Source organism: Ambystoma mexicanum, chromosome 3q (assembly GCF_040938575.1).
Source record: "Ambystoma mexicanum isolate Mex_15411 chromosome 3q, UKY_AmexF1_1, whole genome shotgun sequence".
NCBI classification, from domain to species: domain Eukaryota; kingdom Metazoa; phylum Chordata; class Amphibia; order Caudata; family Ambystomatidae; genus Ambystoma; species Ambystoma mexicanum.
Window position 1 is genome coordinate 834,333,796 of NC_090926.1, and position 19,971 is coordinate 834,353,766.

General features: G+C 46.2%; 1 protein-coding gene across 1 annotated transcript in view; it reads left to right on the forward strand.

The window, feature by feature from the left end:
• STXBP4 (syntaxin binding protein 4) overlaps nt 1-19,971 on the forward strand; it is a 775,907-nt gene that overhangs the window by 253,006 nt on the left and 502,930 nt on the right. The window contains exon 8 of the mRNA XM_069654926.1: nt 15,508-15,604. Coding sequence (XP_069511027.1) covers nt 15,508-15,604 — 97 coding nt within the window. The remainder of the gene's footprint in view (nt 1-15,507; nt 15,605-19,971) is intronic.

The window sequence follows — 19,971 nt, forward strand, 5'->3', positions numbered from 1 at the left end:
GGAAGGTTGTATTCAAATCCTAAACACCGTTCTTTATTCCTGAATACCTGCTGCTCCCTTGTATCTGTGTAGAATTGCTTATTTGTGAGTTGAGAAATTGGCAGGGGGAAATCTTAACTCAAGCGCTATCTTTCAACCAAGCCAAAACTGTTCTTTTCTCTGTGTTTTATATTTTGTGTAGCTAAAAGTGAATTCAACTGCATTAACTACTTTCTTATTTGTATTGTCACCACATTGGTGATTGATGCCCCATATATTAAAACATATGTTTGATTTGAATTTTAAATAAATAAATATTACCTTTACCAACCAGCCTGATTCCTGGTCCATTGTAACCTGGGGGGTATTTTGAGAAGGGGTGTGATATGAGTGGTATATCACTCAGAATATTGAACCTATAGACACAATAAAGTAAGTATTTCATTTGCACACTGCATACTAGGCTGAGACCAGGGTGTATTGCCTGATTGAAATCCTTAGCAACAGCATGTCATCTGTGAAGGCTGCGATTTTGTGTAACCCCCCCCGAAGGGAATTCCCACTACCTTCTTGTTTGCGCGCACTGCTGCTAGGAAGGGTTCAAGATGTAGTGTGTAAAACATGGGGGGATAGCGGGCAGCCCTGCTTCGTACCTCGGCTAACTGCTACCAGTTCTGAGATTTGCCCATTAATGGAGAACCGAAGCAGCGGTAGTTTATAGTTGGCACTCACCCGGCCTAGAAATTTGAGCCCGAACCCCATCTTACTCATGGTCGTGAAGATGAATCCCCACACCACCCGGTCGAAAGCTTTCTTGGCATCAACCGCCATTAGGAGAGCCAGGACTCCTCTTTTGTGGGACTTTTCCATCAGATGGATGATTCTCCTAACATTGTCTCTGGTTTGGCAGCCCCTCATGAAGCCTGATTGGTCAGGCCAGATCAATTTGGGGAGGATCAGGTCTATCCTGGTCGCCAGGATTTTCGTGTGGATCTTCGCATCGACATTTATTAGGGCAATGGGATGGTAGGACCCGCACTCGGTGGGATCCTTGCCTTTCTTGGGGATGAGAATCACTTTCGCCTCTTCCATCGATTTCGAGATTGCCCTGTCCTTGCCTATTTGGTTTAACAGATCCATGAGTTGCGGAATGAGTAATTTTTTGTCCAGGGAGACTTATTGATAGGTAGGGCCTTTATTGCTGCCCATACTTCGTCTCTGGATATCTCATCTTCTAGATACTCCTTTTCCTCCACTGTTATTTCCTGTAAATCTATTCTATTTATGTAAGCTTCCTGGGTCCCTGGTAGTGGGTTATCTGAGCTGTACAGGTTATAGTAGAAGTGGACCAACTCCCTCTCTATGTCTTTATTGTTGGCGCTATTCTTCCCTCTCTTGGCCTTTATTTTCAAGATTGTTTTGTCTGTTTCCTCCCTCCTCAACATTCTGTCCAGCAAGCGATCTGACTTGTTCGCTTTTCTTAACATATTTCTGTCTAAGCTGTAGTAGATTGCATTCCACCACCCAGTGTTTGTATAAGGTCTAAAATGCCACGTGTGGCCCTATACTCCCTTTTAATTGCTGGGGTCTGCGCTGGTCCCATCTTGGCCATTATCACCTTCAGTTTATCTTCCAACCGGGCCTCCTCCAGCCTCGGTTCACTTTCTCTTCTGGCTTTGATCGTTATTATTCTTGCTCTAATCGTTGCTTTGAACGCATCCTATCTGACCTGCGGTGCCGTGTCCCCAACCTTATTTTTCTGAAAGAAGGCCTCAGCTTCTTCTGCCACTTCCTGGACTAGCAATTCATCTATAAAGAGGGTTGTCGGGTAGTGCTATCGCCAGAGTCCGATGGTGACCATTTCCTTTTTAACGTTAGGGTTATTGGGGCATGGTCTGAGATTGTGATAGGGCCAAGACCAAAGCTTATCACTTTTCCCAGCAATGACCTAGAGACTCGGCTGTAGTCGATTCTAGAATGTGACTGGTGTGCGTGCGAGTAGAAGGTGTAACCATCCTTATCCCCCTCTATTTCCCTCCACATATCTACCAGCGCTAGTGCGTGTACCTTCCCCCTGAGGTCCTCGGACGGACGTACCTGTATCCCTGCAGAGTTATTGCTCCTGTCCGTGTAAGGGTCCTAGGCTATGTTGAAGTCCCCAGTTAGTATGATGGGTGTCTTCGCAAACTTTTCAAGGGAGGTCAGCACCTTTTGGATGAAAGCGTCCTGTTCGGCATTGGGTGCGTATACTGTCGCTAACTTGTAGCTCTCTCCCCTCCAAAGCTAACGGCAGATATCTCCCCTGATCATCTGATTTTGATGCCTTCATAGTCAAGTCCTTCCCATTTTCAGTGCCAGGAGGACCACCCCACCTTTCTTGTTAGGCTGCGTGGCTTGAAGAGTTCTTGTGTATCCCCAAAACATTATTCTCTGTCTGTCCTGGGTCTGAATATGTGTTTCTTGCAGTGTTACTACGTCTGGTCGTTCCCTTCTAATGTCCTCTCTACCTCTACCTTTTTCCTTTTGATTGGAGAGTTTAGCCCATTGACATTTAGGAATATGATCTTCAGTTTATCTGTACTGGCCATTTTTTCTTTCGTGAAACTGTCCCCTTTGTCTGCTTCTCCGTGTTCCCTAGGCGGTGCTCCCTCAAATCATCCCCCTATCCTGGCATGCCCTTGGCACTGGGGTCTTGACAGCCCCCTGATCTCTTCCTCCAACCCCCCCAACTGTGTGGATTCAACTGGCCCGTGGCCCCCCTTGAATTGTGGTCTCGAGAGTTGAACCCTAAATCGTTCCCAGGTTTAGCCCACACGAGATTACCCAATCTCATTCCCAGATTTCCCCCCCTTCCCTGCGAGGCACTCCCCTCGGCTAGTGACTGGTATAACGACACGTGCAGATAGCTTAACTTACGCCCTACCCAGCGAACTTGCTTCTTTGCGCGGTGGTGTCAGTTCAGCGCGTCGACAGGAATTTCCATTAGGTCCCCCTCGTTCATGGCCAGGGGGTTCTTGAGAGTTGGTCTAGTATCCCCCTTGGTCCTTTTGGACTTGACCGTGGATCACTCCCGCAGCTTGCGGTTGTTGTGTCGGGTGGCAGGGGGGGGGATAGTTGGTAGTTGCATTTCGTCATCGAGGCCCAGCAGCAACACTCCTTTTTGTTGTTTCCCTTGCCAATTGAAGATCAGGGCAAAAGGATGGGCCATGATTTGTTCCTTTACAGTGTAGTTGTGCAAGGCTACTAGCACATCTCTCGGTCTCGCCCCCGGTTCTTGTCGGCGCGTGCCCACCTTGTGGACTCTATCAAATTGGATTTCCATGTTTGTCTCACGGGCCAAAAGGTCCCCAAATATAGTTTTGAACCCTTGGGGTAAGTCCTGATCCTATATTTCCTCCAGTAGGCATTTGACTCAGATGTTGGATCTCCTAGGCCTGTTCTCCAGGTCCTGAGCTTGCAGTTCGAGGTTGTAGGTGGCCACTGCCAGGGTTTCCAGCAGGGTGTCTGCTTTCCTAGCATCCTCTGACAGCTCCTGAATAGCTCTCTCATTAGTGTCCACCCTCTCCTCGATTTTATTAATGTCCCTTTTAATCTCACGTAGGCCCTCTGCCAGATCTTCTCTCAGGGCGTCCATTTGTTTCTGCCCCGCAGAGGTGATCTTGTCTACAATCTCACTGAGAAAATGTTGGAGTGAGGTGTGTGTTACTGGTCTGTCCTGCTCCTCTTGGGCGGAGTCCATCCTAGTGTCTGCAAACCAGCCTGTTGTGGGGGGGGGTTACCTGGTCAGTCTCCTTGGCCCATATCTTCATTAGAGCTCCTACCCGTGTCTTTCTGAGGTTCTTGGGGGCCGACTGGGAGTCTTTATTTCTATTTATCGACATTGTGCTGCTCGCTGATGCGCTAGAAGTGCGAGGGCTGCCTGGTCTGTGCAAAGTCTGTGCAGAGGTCGTCAAGGGCGTGCTAGGTTCGTTGCTCCGCATCCGGGGGAGTGTAGAGTGAACCCCTTCGCCCCGTCCAGTTCAGCCCTTGAGCGTCGTTGCTTTTTGAGGTTGTGGCGGTGTGATCAAGGTCGGTGACCTTGTGGTATCACAAGTCACTCCAGCCAGCTCTACTTCCCCTAGACAGTGGGTTGCACCTCTCTCAACATCTAGGGATAGATTATGTGAGCCCCCTCAGTCGGGGTATGGGCTCTCTTTACTTAAGTTAGTTGGATGATCCGCCCGTTGTCACATCCCGTTCTTGTTGGAAATTGCCATGGCGTTTATATGAGCGCTCTTCAACACACAGAACCCACTAAACTACAGTTCCCATCTCCCTTCTATGTTAGTCACGTGACACGCACGCACCACGTTGTCGTGTCTTCTGAAGACCGTATTTAATACTGTCTGTTCGAGTGCCCAGCGCTCCTAAACTGTGTTAGTTTCGAGCGTTGACTCCTGTTTGATCTTGAATCCTGTGCTGAATCCAAGCCTTCGCCCCTGCCCTTTCCTTCCTGATTCCGAGGCCCGCCCCTCTTTGACTGATTTCCCCGGAATCCTTGAACTCGGCTTGCATCTCGACCTCCACTTGTTAAAGTCCTCTAGCTGTGACACTTTTTTCACTCGAGCACGATAATACAGAAACTAGCGTGAAGTAACGCTTGTTTCCTTTGCCCTTAATTTTGTTTACTTCAACAATCATTTTTTCAGACACTGTTGAATTTGGACGCTTTGCTGAATTCTCTTTAAGTTATTTCTGGGTATTTTTTGGACACTTTGCTGAATCTACTATTGGATTGCTTTGGACATATTGGGACGCTTTGCTGAATCGATTTGAATCACTTTGGGATATTCTTTGGGACGTTTTGCTGAGTCTACTTTTGAACTCTGTGGATATCTTCTTGGGACTCTTTGCAGCACTGAGGTCCTGAGGCACTGGCGCACTCCTCCTTCACCGTGGATATAAGAATTCTACTCTTTGTCCATTACTAGTAGGTTACTGGTACATTTTTGCTACGGAACAGGTAAGAGTGGGTACTTGGGGGGTGTTGTTTGCTGTTAATTCGGCAATACCTGGCTGCATTCTGAACGTCTGCTCTGTTCTTCCCTCCTTTAGCTCTGCTGAGTCTGCTCCTGCCTTTTCACTCAAGCCCTCAACCTGACAGGTGGAATAGATTCATTGTAGGCTGAGCTCTTGGGGGGGGAAGTCTTTGGCATATAACGTTAGAGACTTTCGTGTTCGAAGACAGAAGCATACTTTTCCATAACTGGGAGAGTAGTATCTGTGGCAACTGGGATACCATACCTAGGCTGTGACAGATTTAGGAGCCTCAATTTTAACCGTCTCTCGGTTATGGAGGCTGCATCAGACCCATTGGCAGCCCTCATGCAGGCTTTTTCTGCTCTTCGTACCGATATGGCATCAGCACATGCGACATTACATCAACGCATGGATGTTTTACAGAGCTTTGTGCAGCCATTACCCCATGACGAGGAATTCGGTGACGCCGCGGCTGCGGCGCCTCCTCCTGTACCACCTCCGGCTCCAGCTCCAGTAGTCCTCCCTGGGCCATTCCCTTTGGCCCCACCGGAACGCTTTTTGGGTGATCCCAAAATGTATCGGACCTTTGTGAACCAATGTCGCCTTCATTTTCTTTGTCGTCACTTGGCATTTCCTGATGCTACTACAAAGGCGGCATTCGTTCTTTCCCATCTGGGTGGCACTGCTGCAGCATGGGCTAATCCATTGCTAGAAGCAGATGACCCGGCTCTATATGATTTCGATAGATTGATCCAAGCCATGAACAGTGTTTTTGATATGAGATACAAAGCACAGTCCTCGGATCTGGAATTCTTGGCTATTAGTCAAGGCAAGTCGGATCTCTTGACGTATCTTGCCCGTTTTAATCAATTAGCGGCTGAAACCACATGGCCAGAACAGAAGAAATCGGCTGTGTTTTATAAAGGTTTGTCAGACGACCTGAAAGATGCCCTCTCAGTGGTACCTGCTCTTCCATCTGGCTTCCCCGAATTGCTAGACTTAGTCTTACAAGTCGATGCTCGACTCCGGCAAAGACGTGGCGAACGTCGCTATCCCGATATTCGCAACACCCCTCGACCAGATGGAAGCACACCTGTTTCACAGGGAGAAGCTGAACCTATGCAAATCGGGGCAGTTAGGGGTCCATTGTCCAGGACTGAACGAGAAAGACGGGTGGTGAATAATCTATGTTTCTACTGTGGACAGTCAGGTCATTACATCCGTCTGTGTCCTAAAAGACCTGCTAAGTCATCGGGAAACGCCAGGACTCGCCCTTGAACCGGGCCTTCCGGACGAGTCAAATGGTCCCAGGCCCGGGTGAGGGTTTTCCGTCTTCGCATGTTTACCTTGCTATGTCCTTTACGGCTCCCGGCGTCATTACCTTTTCCAATCCGGTAATGATAGACTCAGGGGCTAGCGGGAATTATATGGACCTTAAGTTGGCCAAACGTTACGGACTACCTATATTTCCTAAAGCAAGACCTGAGGAAATACATGCGGTAGATGGTTCACGTTTAATATCTGGACATGTGACGGATCAAACAGGTCCACTACAAATGTCCACATTACAAGGACATTCGGAATCCATCACTTTCGACCTTATCACGGCCCCTCAATTTGGCATCATTCTGGGGCTTTCTTGGTTGCAAAAACACAATCCTGTAGTTGACTGGTTTGAACAAACCGTACGGTTCTCCTCCTCTTTTTGTATACAGAGGTGCTTTACGTCCCATAATGTAGCGGTATTGTCCCCTTGTCTGGCGATGGTAGATTGCCTCCCTTCTATCAACGCCACGTCATCTAACCCCGTTTCGGTCCTCCCTTTGGAATACCAGGAATTTTCTGATGTGTTTAACAAGGGACTTTCAGAAAGACTGCCCCCACACAGATGCTATGACTGCCCCATCGACCTGATACCTGGAGCAGCAATTCCCCATGGTCGAATTTACTCCCTTACACAGAAGGAGGAAGAACATCTACGGAGCTATATTGACAACGCCTTACATTTCGGACACATACGTCCGTCCCGTTCACCAGCGGCCTCCCCAATATTTTTTGTGCCAAAGAAAGAAGGGGATCTGCGCCCCTGTGTGGACTACCGCGCCCTTAATAAAGTCACGGTGAAGAACCAGTATCTGTTGCCACTTATTACTGAGCTCCTCGATAAAATGACCTCCTCCACTATCTTCACCAAGTTGGACTTGCGGGGGGCATACAATTTGGTGAGGATGCGAAAGGGAGATGAGTGGAAGACTGCCTTTAAGACAAAATATGGGCTTTATGAATATTGTGTGATGCCCTTTGGGCTTTGTAATGCCCCGGCGACATTTCAGCATTTCGTAAATGACATCTTCAGGGATATGCTGGATTGCTATGTTGTTATCTATTTGGATGATATTCTAATATATTCAGACACATTGCCCCAACATATACAGCATGTGTGCTCTGTTCTACTTCGTCTAAGGGAATACTCTCTCTTTGCAAAACTGGAGAAGTGTGTGTTCCATGCATCATCTGTAGAGTTTCTGGGGTTTCGGATTTCCCAAAAAGGAGTACTCATGTGTACCTCCAAGGTCCGGGCAGTTTTGGATTGGCCCGTTCCGAACTCAGTAAAAGCTCTTCAATCCTTCTTGGATTTTGCCAATTTTTATAGGCGTTTCATCGCCTCATTTTCTGAAATAGTAGCCCCATTAACTCGGTTGACTAGTCCTAATGTTCCTTTTTTGTGGGATGATGGAGCGCAAACAGCATTCCAGAACCTGAAGGACGCTTTTACCACCGCTCCTGTATTACAGCACCCCAATCCAGCTCTCCCGTTCATTGTGGAAGCAGATGCCTCTGCTATTGCAGTAGGGGCCATCCTTTCACAGGTTTGCCTCGCTACTCAACGCCTACATCCAGTGGCTTTCCACTCTCGGAAACTTACCCCAGCTGAACGTAATTATACGATTATGGAAAGAGAACTCCTTGCAATCAAGGTGGCGTTCAAGGAGTGGAGGCATCATCTCTTAGGTGCAAGACACCCGATAACTGTGTATACAGATCATCGTAACCTTCAGGCCTTGTCACACGTGAAATGCACCAACGCCAGACAGATACGTTGGCATTTGTTTTTTACCATGTTTGATTTCACGGTGACGTATCGCCCTGGTCCATTACATGGAAAGGCAGATGCCTTATCCCGCATTGGTACTGACACGGAAACTGTCAAACAATCCACCCCGGTATTACCATCAGGGGCTGTTATATGTGTTTGTTCGGTCTCTCCGTCAATTGTAGTCAGTTTACAGAGATGGGCCAGGGATCATGTTTCTGTCCTGAAGGAAATGGACGCTGAACTGATCTCCGGACTTCCCTACGTCAAAGGTCTACTATACCTACCTGACAACCAAACCAGACGGAAGGCTCTTGAATGGTCCCATGACCTCCCGCTAGCAGCCCATCCTGGCCAGGCAAAAACCTACGATCTTTTGCACCGTTGGTGCTGGTGGCCTGGAATGAAGAAGGATACCGAACAATACGTCCGTAGGTGTGCCGTCTGTACACAATGCAAAAGACAACCTGGTAAACCCGTTGGTCTTCTAATGTGTATGCCTTTACCACCGCACCCATGGCACACGGTGACCCTGGATTTTGTGGTAGAACTCCCCTGTATCGGGGGTATGTCCACAATTCTTGTGGTAGTGGATGTCTTTACCAAGATGGCTCGGTTCATCCCATGTTCGGGAATACCAACTGCTCCCACATTAGCAAACTTATTCTTTGACCATGTGGTACGCTTTTTTGGTCTACCTACGATTCTGATTTCCGACCAGGGGTCTCAGTTTACCTCGCACTTTTGGCGCGTTCTCACTGCCTTATTGGGTGTTGATGCCCGCTTGTCCTCGGCCTACCACCCCCAAACGGATGGCCAGACCGAACGTACCAATGGCACCATGGAACAGTTTCTTCGATGTCTGTGTCTACAACATCAATCAAATTGGCTGTCGGTCTTAGGTGCCGCAGAATTTGCCTATAACAACTCCCTGCACTCATCGGTTGGCTGTTCTCCGTTCTATGCGTTATATGGGTTGCATCCAAGGACCCTTCCACCTGTTTTGCCTTCCCTACGGCAAGTTCCTGCAGTCAATGCAGTCAGGGATTCATTGATTGCCATCCGTAAATCCGTGTTGGCACATCTACAAGCTGCACAACATCGCACCAAGATACAGGCGGACAAGCGGCGTGCTCCGGCTCCTCCTTATTCCTGTGGGGACCGCGTATGGCTCTCAACAAAGCACCTGGCCATTCAGGGTAAACGGAAACTATTACCATGTTTTGTGGGTCCTTACACGATCCTGCGGTGTCTCAACCCCGTTGCTGTTCGTCTGGACATACCAGTACATTGGAGGGTGCACCCGGTCTTTCATGTCTCCTTGCTTCGACCTTTTGTACCTGGCACCCGATTGCCTCCCATCCCGGCCCCACTTACCGTCCGTGGCGAGGATGAATACGAGGTGCGTGCCATTCTAGACACCCGCCTCTGCCGTGGGGTCCGGTCCTATTTGATTGACTGGGTGGGGTATGGTCCAGAGGACAGGTCCTGGGAACCAGCCTCTAATCTGAATGCACCCCGATTGTTGCGTGCTTTCTGGTTGCATCGCTTGCGCGGGCACAGGAGAAATCGCCCTTTGTGGAGGGGTACTGTTACATCCCGTTCTTGTTGGAAATTGCCATGGCATTTATATGAGCGCTCTTCAACACACAGAACCCACTAAACTACAATTCCCATCTTCCTACTATGTTAGTCACGTGACACGCACGCACCACGTTGTCGTGTCTTCTGAAGACCGTATTTAATACTGTCTGTTCGAGTGCCCAGCGCTCCTAAACTGTGTTAGTTTCGAGCGTTGACTCCTGTTTGATCTTGAATCCTGTGCTGAATCCAAGCCTTCGCCCCTGCCCTTTCCTTCCTGTTTCCGACGCCCGCCCCTCTTCGACTGATTTCCCCGGAATCCTTGAACTCGGCTTGCATCTCGACCTCCACTTGTTAAAGTCCTCTGGCTGTGACGCTTTTTTCACTCGAGCACGATAATACAGAAACTAGCATGAAGTAACGCTTGTTTCCTTTGCCCTTAATTTTGTTTACTTCAACAATCATTTTTTCAGACACTGTTGAATTTGGACGCTTTGCTGAATTCTCTTTAAGTTATTTCTGGGTATTTTTTGGACACTTTGCTGAATCTACTATTGGATTGCTTTGGACATATTGGGACGCTTTGCTGAATCGATTTGAATCACTTTGGGATATTCTTTGGGACGCTTTGCTGAGTCTACTTTTGAACTCTGTGGATATCTTCTTGGGACGCTTTGCAGCACCGAGGTCCTGAGGCACTGGCGCACTCCTCCTTCACCGTGGATATAAGAATTCTCCTCTTTGTCCATTACTAGTAGGTTACTGGTACATTTTTGCTACAGAACAGGTAAGAGTGGGTACTTGGGGGGTGTTGTTTGCTGTTAATTCGGCAATACCTGGCTGCATTCTGAACGTCTGCTCTGTTCTTCCCTCCTTTAGCTCTGCTGAGTCTGCTCCTGCCTTTTCACTCAAGCCCTCAGCCTGACAGGTGGAATAGATTCATTGTAGGCTGAGCTCTTGGGGGGGGGAAGTCTTTGGCATATCACGTTAGAGACTTTCGTGTTCGAAGACAGAAGCATACTTTTCCATAACTGGGAGAGTAGTATCTGTGGCAACTGGGATACCATACCTAGGCTGTGACAGATGTCCACTCTTTTGTGCAGTTGTGCGATGTTCCGGCTGTCTTCTTCCCGGGCGGCGGATCTTTGTTTACAGTTCCCAGCTGGACAGTCTACCCCAGCAGCAGACTTACGACTCTCCAAGTCGAGACCTGCTGACTCCATCAGGAGGGGTACCGCTTCCAGCATTGCTTTCTCTCCCTCCGAGAAGGAGCATTCTCATGTGTGTTGTTCCAGTTTTGCCGCCTGGACAATTCAAAGGACTCGGTCTCTTCTGCATTGTCACAAGCGTGCTGCGTGGGCATCTACCTTCTCCTGCAATCCAGGAAATAACTATACACCGGAGTAACTTTCCTTCCGAAAGCCTGATCCATGGAAGTTCCAGTGTACCATCCCAAACAGGGTTTTTTGTGGGAGGAGGCTTTTTCCCTGCTTTAGGGGGCTTGCTCCTCAGAGTTCCCTTTGCCTTGGTTTCCTCTTCTGGCCAAAGTGACCTCCAGGGTAGCTCGTCCCTACTGCCATGATAAAAAGGAAAAGAAAGTCAAGGAATCAAAGAGGCCTCAAAGGAAGAAGCGGTTAAAGACTCCCGTCCGCTCTACTGAAGACCAAGGTGAGGAGGAGTCTCGGGAGGGTTCACCGGTGCCTGACAGCATACAACGCCAAACAAATCCAATGGCTTCCTTGGAGCAATATCAAGAGCTGGTTGCTCCTTTGCAAGGCTTGACGGTTGAAGTACAATACCTCAGTTCTGAAAATGTCACACTACACCAGCAGGTCACTGCTCGTAAGGACGGCAGAGGAGATCTTCCACCTCTGCCCTTCCCGTTCAGAAAGTACGATGGAAGTCCCAAGCAGTTAAAGGAATTTTTGGACGCTTGCCTGGTCTACTACACATTCAGACCACGTGCCTATGAAACTGACCGAGCTAGGATTGGGTTTCTGGTCTCCAACCTGGTCTGTAATGCCTTAGCATGGGCTACACCTCTGGTTACCAACAATGATCCTGCACTTAAAGACTTTGTCTTGTTTGTCCAGCTGTTCAAGGCCATGTTTGATAGACCGGAGGTACAGTACTCGTCCTATGAGGCCATGTTAGACCTCAGGCAAGGATCACTTGACGTACAGTCATACGTATTGAACTTCCTGAAGTTGTCAGTAAATGCTGGTTGGCCGGACTCAGTGCAACAGATTTTGTTCAGAAGAGGACTCCCGGGAGGATAGCTCAGCGGCAGCGTGCGCGTCTTGGAAGCAAGACGACACGAAGCAACAACAGGTTCGATCCCCGGGTCCGCGCTTAGAAACCTCTGGGTGTTTAAGCGCGTTATAAATACGTAACTAAGACAAAAAAAACAACACAATTACACAACTAAGAAAAACAAACAATTCCTGTAACAGCGCCTCGATGCCTGTGGGCTGTGTGAGCGCTTTATAAATGTTAAATAAATAAAGGACAAATTGGCACACATTGCACATCCAGCCACCTCCCAAGAACTGGTTACCTTGGCCCTGAGGAACAGATGCAGATCGGAACTGCCCAAGGCCCCTCGACTCTGGAGGAACGGAAGAGGCGTTGTGAACTAGGCCTATGCATGTATTGCGGTTCCTCCAAGCACATATTGAGAAATTGTCCTGAAGTCCCACCTAGACGTAAGGGAAATGCTACACCCCGCTCTTATGCAGGGGAGATCTCGGGGGAACCGGCTCAAATCCCTGCAACCACACCCAGCCATTAGGAGGAGGAGAAGGGAACAGACTAACGGTATTCCAGGTATGCTTACGGACCACACCAGAGACCTCTCTCGAGTTTTTGGCGATGTTGGACTGCGGCGCAGCTGGCAATTTTGTGGACATTGCATGGGCAAAGGAAAACATATTGCTGCAAGAAAAAAAAAGTCCCATTCCAGTCGAAGGGGTTGATGGGTCCCCTCTTTCTTCCAGACCCATTGTCATGGAGACCAGACCCATACAGGTGGTATTTGGAGATCATCAAGAGGTTCTGGTATTCGATATCTTCCGGGCAGTGCACTTCCTGGTCATACTGGGAATCCCTTGGCTGCGTCGGCACAATCCCCGGATTGACTGGACAACCAACATTCTGAGTTTTGATTCCATGTACTGCCATCAGAATTGTCTAGGTCTGTCAGATTTCAGAACACAGAAGGGAAAGGCGGTCTCGCTACCCAAGTCTACGGTCTTTGAGGACAGACTACTGAGACTGTTACCTCCACACAGACCTGAGGATTGTGTGATAGACCAGATACCATGATACCAGATGCTCCGGAACCATCTGGCCGAATGTATCCCCTTTCTCTTCCGGAGCGAAAGGCCCTTAAGGACTGCCTGGATGCCAACCTGCAAAATGGGCTCATCAAAGAGTCCAGGTCACCTGGGGGTAGGGGCATCTTTTTTCTTCATCCCCAAGAAGGACACACATGAACTCCGCCCTTGCATCTACTACCGCGGTCTCAATCATCTCACTGTACCCGACTGCTGTCAGATGCCCTTAATAAAAGACCTATTGGAGGCAGTGCATGGATCCACTGCCTTCACAAAGTTGGATCTCAGGGGTGCTTATCACCTTCTGAGAATCAAAAAAGGAGATGAATGGAAGACAGCATTTCGGACTCCACTGGGACTGTATGAATACCAAGTAATGCCGTTTGGACTTGTAAATGCCCCAGCTGTGTTCCAGCGCTTCATCGACAAGATCTTTTCTGACCTCCTGTACATCTCAGTAGTTGTCTATCTTGACAACATTCTGGTCTTTCCCTCCATGTTGTCACAACACCGCGGACATGTCAGAGAGGTACTTCGACGTCTGCAAGCAAACCAGTTGTTCACCAAGCCTGAGAAGTGCCTGTTCGAGACTTCCTCTGTATCGTATTTGGTGTACGGCGCTTTATCCCTAGGTTTTCTGACATTGTCCTGCCCATAACCGCTTTACTTAAGAAAGGGGTGAAGTTTGAAATGAGCTAGGAGGCTAAGGAAGCCTTTCAGAAGCTCAAGACTCTCTTCACCACAGCTCCTATACTGATCTAACCGGACCAGACTCTACAGTTCATTGTGGAATCTGACGCCTCTGGAGGGGCCTTAGGGGCTGTTCTTCTGCAAAAGACCTTGGATGGTTTAGAACATCCAGTGGCCTACTACTCAAGAACCCTTACCATCAGTGTGAGGAACTATTCCGTGCTTGAGAGGGAGCTGCTTGCCATCAAACAAGCTTGTGTGGAGTGGAGACATTTGCTCCAGAGGGCAGCTTACCCATTCTTAGTCCGCACTGACCACCAGAATTTACGTGTTCTCCAGTATATGGAGTGCAGAAACTCTCGCCATGCCCACTGGGCCTACTTTTTCTCACAATATGACTTCATCATTACCTTCCTACCAGGTTCATACAATGCCTTGGCGGATGCCTTATCTAGAAGTCTGGGTGAGGATACAGGCATCTACCTAGGACATAAAAGACTCCTTCAAGATAAAATATTCCTTGCTCTAGTCAATACCTTTCTCTCTCCAGGAAGTCCTAGAAGAGACCGGCAGGAAGGGAGTTCCCAGCCTCTCCATGCATATCCTCAATCAGAAGAACAGGCTCTATTACCACGACTAGGCTGTATTCCTGCCTTTGACAACCTTACAAGCCAAGGCCATCTCATGGTGCCATGACCATACTGGTTGTCCACTATAAAAAATAAATCTACAAATAAAACCTTTTGAACTTGCATCTCTTGTGTGTGACTCTCCTTTTAATGCCATGAGTGCCTCACAACTATTATTGAAATACGGCCTGAAACCGTGAATTGATTATTTAACAAAATTCATGCTTTTTAAGTAATGCTTATTAATAAAGGTTAAATGCTATTTTGTATAAATAAATTGGTGAAAATACAAACCAGTCTATTTGTTATTTTATATATGTTGGCTAAAGCATTCAATTGTCAGGTGTTATTCATGCCCTAAAAAGAAATTTGATGCAACTTAGAAATTCTACATTACTGTTAACACTTCAGGACTTCTTTCTGACACAATTAAATGTGATTACCAAAAAGGGATTGATGGTTATAGATCCTAGTCAATGTAGACCTAGAACTTTACCCAACAAACCCTGGAGGAATAAAATGTCAGAAAATGGTGAGCCTGGGGTTTCTAGATTACCTTATCGCCAAGGGGCAGCTTTCAATGTTCTGTGAAACCTGGGTGAGCTAGATCTTAAGTGTACATTTACAGAATGTATTAGTACACAGATCACTCCGCAGTCGAACATGGCATCATCAAGATTAGTAGTTTAACAATTGTAATCCTAGATTCCCATTTTTGTGTCGGCCATAAAACAGCATACACATTTGGAACGGTTTCATTGAGAAAATGTTTAGCTTCTCTAAAGCACTGTAGATTGCCTATTGAATACAGTTACCATTTACACAATCATCTGTTCCCATGCATTCCTTATGTTTATTCTACTAAAACCAGTGTTCTCACAACACTGTTTTTAGCCTGCCCTTCTATTATTGGAACTATCACAGCTGCTTCACTATGGGCATTTTGGGCTATAGATTCCGAGTATCGCATCGGATAACCATTCTTCTAAAACACGTTTAGTTAGGTATATTCATGCTCCATCAGTTGTGTTTAGGGGCTAACAGGGTCTAGACCTTTTTAGCAAAAATGTTGAAAACAAAATTGCTGTAGTATCCTCTTTCATGAGGTATCTATATGTACTCAGGCCACATCGGAGGCTTATAACAATTGTATGTTAAATGTTATTTGAAATTCTTTCAGGCACTAAATTATCTTGGGATCCAGCCCACAGAAGAGCAGCAACAGTCCCTGAGGCAACACATGAAAACATACTCTGAAGGAACAGTGTCATTTGGAGGTTAGTATATATATCACTTAATATAGTGAGGAAGGGCATATGTGACATGTTGTGTGGATCATTATATTATTACAATTTATTTTGAAAATGAATTCAGTCTTTTAAAGAATAAGGTGGAGTGAAAAGTGGATGGTTCATCAAAAGATCTTATGTTGAGTATGACTGAGCAGCAGGCTTGACAATCGCATATAGCAGGTATGGGATTATTAGAGTGAGCATGTGGCTATGTGAAGAAACAATTTGTCTTTTTGATTAGGAAAAGTTCACTGTGGAATATCGTACAACCACACACAATCTCCCACGCACATTATTTCTTCATGTCAAATTGGATCAAACCTTGTTGAAATTACACAGCTCAAAGGTTAATGATTTCCGCTTATTAGAACATATTAAGTACTCGTGCATCAAAACATATTCACTTCAGATCATTATTCAATTATTCCATTTGTATTCATATTTGGTTCGGGGGACCTGAGCATTCCGATCAAACGAACTCTGAGAATTGTGATAAAACAAATTAAAAGTGTGCTCTATGGATTGGCATTGAGCTGCAAATAGTATCACTGGCATATTCAGAATTTTTATGATGTTAAGTCTGGCTAAACCCACGTAAAGGATTAAACTAATCTTATCTGTGTTAGAATTTGATTTAGAAAGACAGAAATGATGTATAATCTGCTGAGATCTGCATGCAGTTGCTGTTGGAAATGTACATCTTTTGTCCCTGAGACTGTATTTATATATAGTTCTTTGCATTCAAGCACACAGCAGCCGGAATCTGTGGATCAAAGTTTGAAATGTTAGAATCCTGCCCCCTGACTGCGAAATACTCTCATGCCCTGGGGCATACACCATGAGCAGCTCTGCTTGGCTAGCCTTGATTGGGGAAAAGGGCCATACTGCACTATATATATTCTTGCTTCCCGTCATGCCATGTCTGATCCAGTCTGTTGCATTCACTGTATCTTTACCCTGGACAAATCCAAAATGTGACAGGGATTCAGCCAGGTGAGAACATGAAAAAGGAAGTTGTTGAAAACTCCGTTGTGATGTCATATTTCACGTTCTGCATGAATTTGATTTTCATTTACAATTTGTATTTATAACATGAAATTCAATTAGACCTAACTGTACATCATCATTCACAATCATGATCACCAAACTCTAGAACACGTTTTGAAAAGCCTTTTTTTGTTGTTCTTAGCCCCTTAAATCCAGACTTAATTTTTAACCTACAAAAGGAGCCCCTCTCCCTCTCTGCTTTTCACGACCTGGCCTTTTGTGTTTGACTGTAAAGATCCCATTCTGCTTATTGAGGGTTGGCACCTTCGTGTCATTGCAGCCATAGACAGATAGAGGCCTGTTCTGTTCCAATCCTGAACATCCTGTATAACCGTAGCCTGGTTAGTGATAGAAGACTTAAATTGCTGGTTCTTGGACCCTAGCTCATTCAGATTATGCCCACCAGGCTTAAGTCCCTTTCTCTTATCCCAGCTAGTACATCCAACAGCCTCAAGTTGATAAGCACAATCCCTCTGATATTAGTTTCTAAGGTATTTGGTTATTCAAATTATTTCTTTCAAAAACGGAGGAAATGACTCCTTCCTTCTGCTTGGAAATGCTGTTCGATGTTGACGCCGCATGAGTTATTTTGGCGTCGAACTCCCCAACAACCTCCCTTAAACAGTTCTCAATAGACTTCAGTGGCACCTTTTCTGGTCTCTCTTCTCCTTGCATGGTGAATGCAGAGCTCAAGCTTAGCCATGTTAAGTTCTATAAAAGGAAAACTAAGAAACCCAGTACTACAATATGATACACCAATGCAATAATACAACAATGCAGTTCAATTGAATGTCCTGTCAAAATTGCCCAACATTAACTATACAATATATAATGCAATTATTGAGCGCTAAGTACAATCCTAAAATCTATCTCACAATATGCCTTATCCAAACCAATCTGTTCACATAAAAATAGATAAATAAATATTCATATTATGATAATCAAATGATACCAGTGGCTAACTCCATAGCTTGTCAGTATAAATCAAAGCACAGCTTTAGCTGGGGGCACCCTATAAGCTTTAAGGACTCAATTAGTTTGACTCTTCCCATGCCCTATTGCCTTAGGCCCCGATTTAGTAGATCTTCTCTGCTCCCCTATTCCTTAAGAGGGCTGCTGCAAGTTGTCAGTCGAAAGAATGGTCACTAAGAAATGCTTACAGAGATTACAGAGGAAGTAAATAACATACATGAATACATTAGAGTATGATTTACCTGTTGCTATGGAGCGTGTCCCCTTCCAGGCTCCACAGCGGTTTCCATATAGCACCTTATGTACCCTGCTCAGCCTACAACACATTTTCATATAACTATTATTGGCTCAGCAGCTTTTCAGTACTCTTCAGTGTTATGGGGCCTTCCCTCCAATGAATATAAACAGTCTGTAGTCAGTAAACAGTTCCACAACAATGCTGCAAAACCCTGCACATGAAGTCCCCCACCGCACAGAGCCTGGTTGCTCGAGTCTTTCTATACACAGACAGCAGCTGATTCCGGGATTGGACAAAATGTATATGAGTAGGTGTAGGTCTCTGTAAATATTATTATGGTGGATGGGCTAGAAACAATACAGTCTAGATTCGCTAGACAGTTTGGGGCTGAGATGTTAGCACTCACTGCAGCCAACAATCCAAGACCAGCGCAGAGTCGCATAAAGATGTTAACAATGAAATTAACACTGGACCTTGAGAGACACAGGTGTCTTAAAGGAACCAGGGCTCAAGCGGAGAAAGCAAAGCTCAGTCCACTAATTCTCCCAATAGGTCAGGAGGATGACTCAGCAGTAACGTGCTTGCCTTGGAAACAAGAATATGCTGTGCACCATGTGCTTGGTCCTTGGTTCGGCACAGAAGCTGGAGGAGTCCGCCATCAAGCATGCTATAAGTCACCAATAATAATGCTCCACAAAGCACCAGTGCCCAAAGGACTCATCAAAGAGCTCAGAATCTCTGCAAGCATCTAAAATGAGCTACAGGACTCTGTTGGACACGGCAGAACTACCAAAACTGCATCGCCCAACTGTCACGTAGATTTCCAGAATGTTATCAAGAATTGGCTTTTGGTCAGACCATACAATTATTCCTATTACCTGTTACTGATCAGTCAATGAAACACCTACACAGAACCAAACTACCAGTGGAATTATACAAGCAGAAAGCAGAGGAGGGCTTCCTATAATGTACACATACACTAAATAGGTCTTAACGACCTAACTGTGCTATGGGCTATTGACCAGCTTTAATGTGGCCCAACAAATATGATACCAACTACCCATGAGAACCACAGCACATCAATAAAGAAGGGATCCAACATCTAAAACACATTATGCAATGCCATCTCACCCTACCTAATACTAACCACAGTACACAACTCCAACACTCAAACACTCTAGGCTAACATAACGACCAAAGACACCCCATGAATAGATGTACCAACTTACCACTCTACATCTATAAAAGTCAAATATTTTAATCTAGACACTCTGGACATCCAAACCACTTGCACACAGAGCCTGCTCCCTGCTGATCTGCAACAAACTACACAGACGCAAAGCAATCTTGCCATGCTCCCTCTGTTCCTGACAAGGCTACAACCACCCTATAGTTTTCTCCTACAGATACTGGAGCACAAAGAGACAGATGCTGTTCTACAAGTGACCCAATTACATAACGTAAAACTTTCTGTATTTCACAAAACTCTGAGACAATGGTGGTTTAGTGGCAGGTTTCTTTAAACAGAATTGGAGAGCCAGTAACAGTCCCAGTGCAGATTGTTTTGTCCTCTGAAAAGTAGCAGGAACAATTACAGGTATGACGACTGGCTGAGAACTTCTGACTTACACTGACCTTTGTGATGGGACGCCACAAAGAAAACCCACTATGACTAATTTGGAAGGTTCCCAGATCTTTATTTTGAAACATAAAGAGGTAAGTTTGATTAGAGGTGTGTTCATTTAAGATTAAGGTAATGGGTTTTCAGATTATTGGTCCTAGGTCAGTTCTTCACTTTCTCTCGTCTCCATTGATCTACCGCCACTGTATCCCAGGTGCCTGTAACCCTGGTTAATACTTGGATTTGGTATCCCCGGCTGTCTTGGAGTTTGATCTTATGCTTATGGTGGCTTCCCAATGGCAATGGCTAGCTGACTTCCTAGGGTTTTCTAACATTCCCTTGCCTAAAACACTACATGTTCTAGGGGCGTTAAGGGAGTTCTTACACCCTATTGTTGCCACTCCCCCCACAGATGCATAGCCACACCTCACCCTACTACTCTGACTTTCACCTGCATACTCCACCCCTACCAGA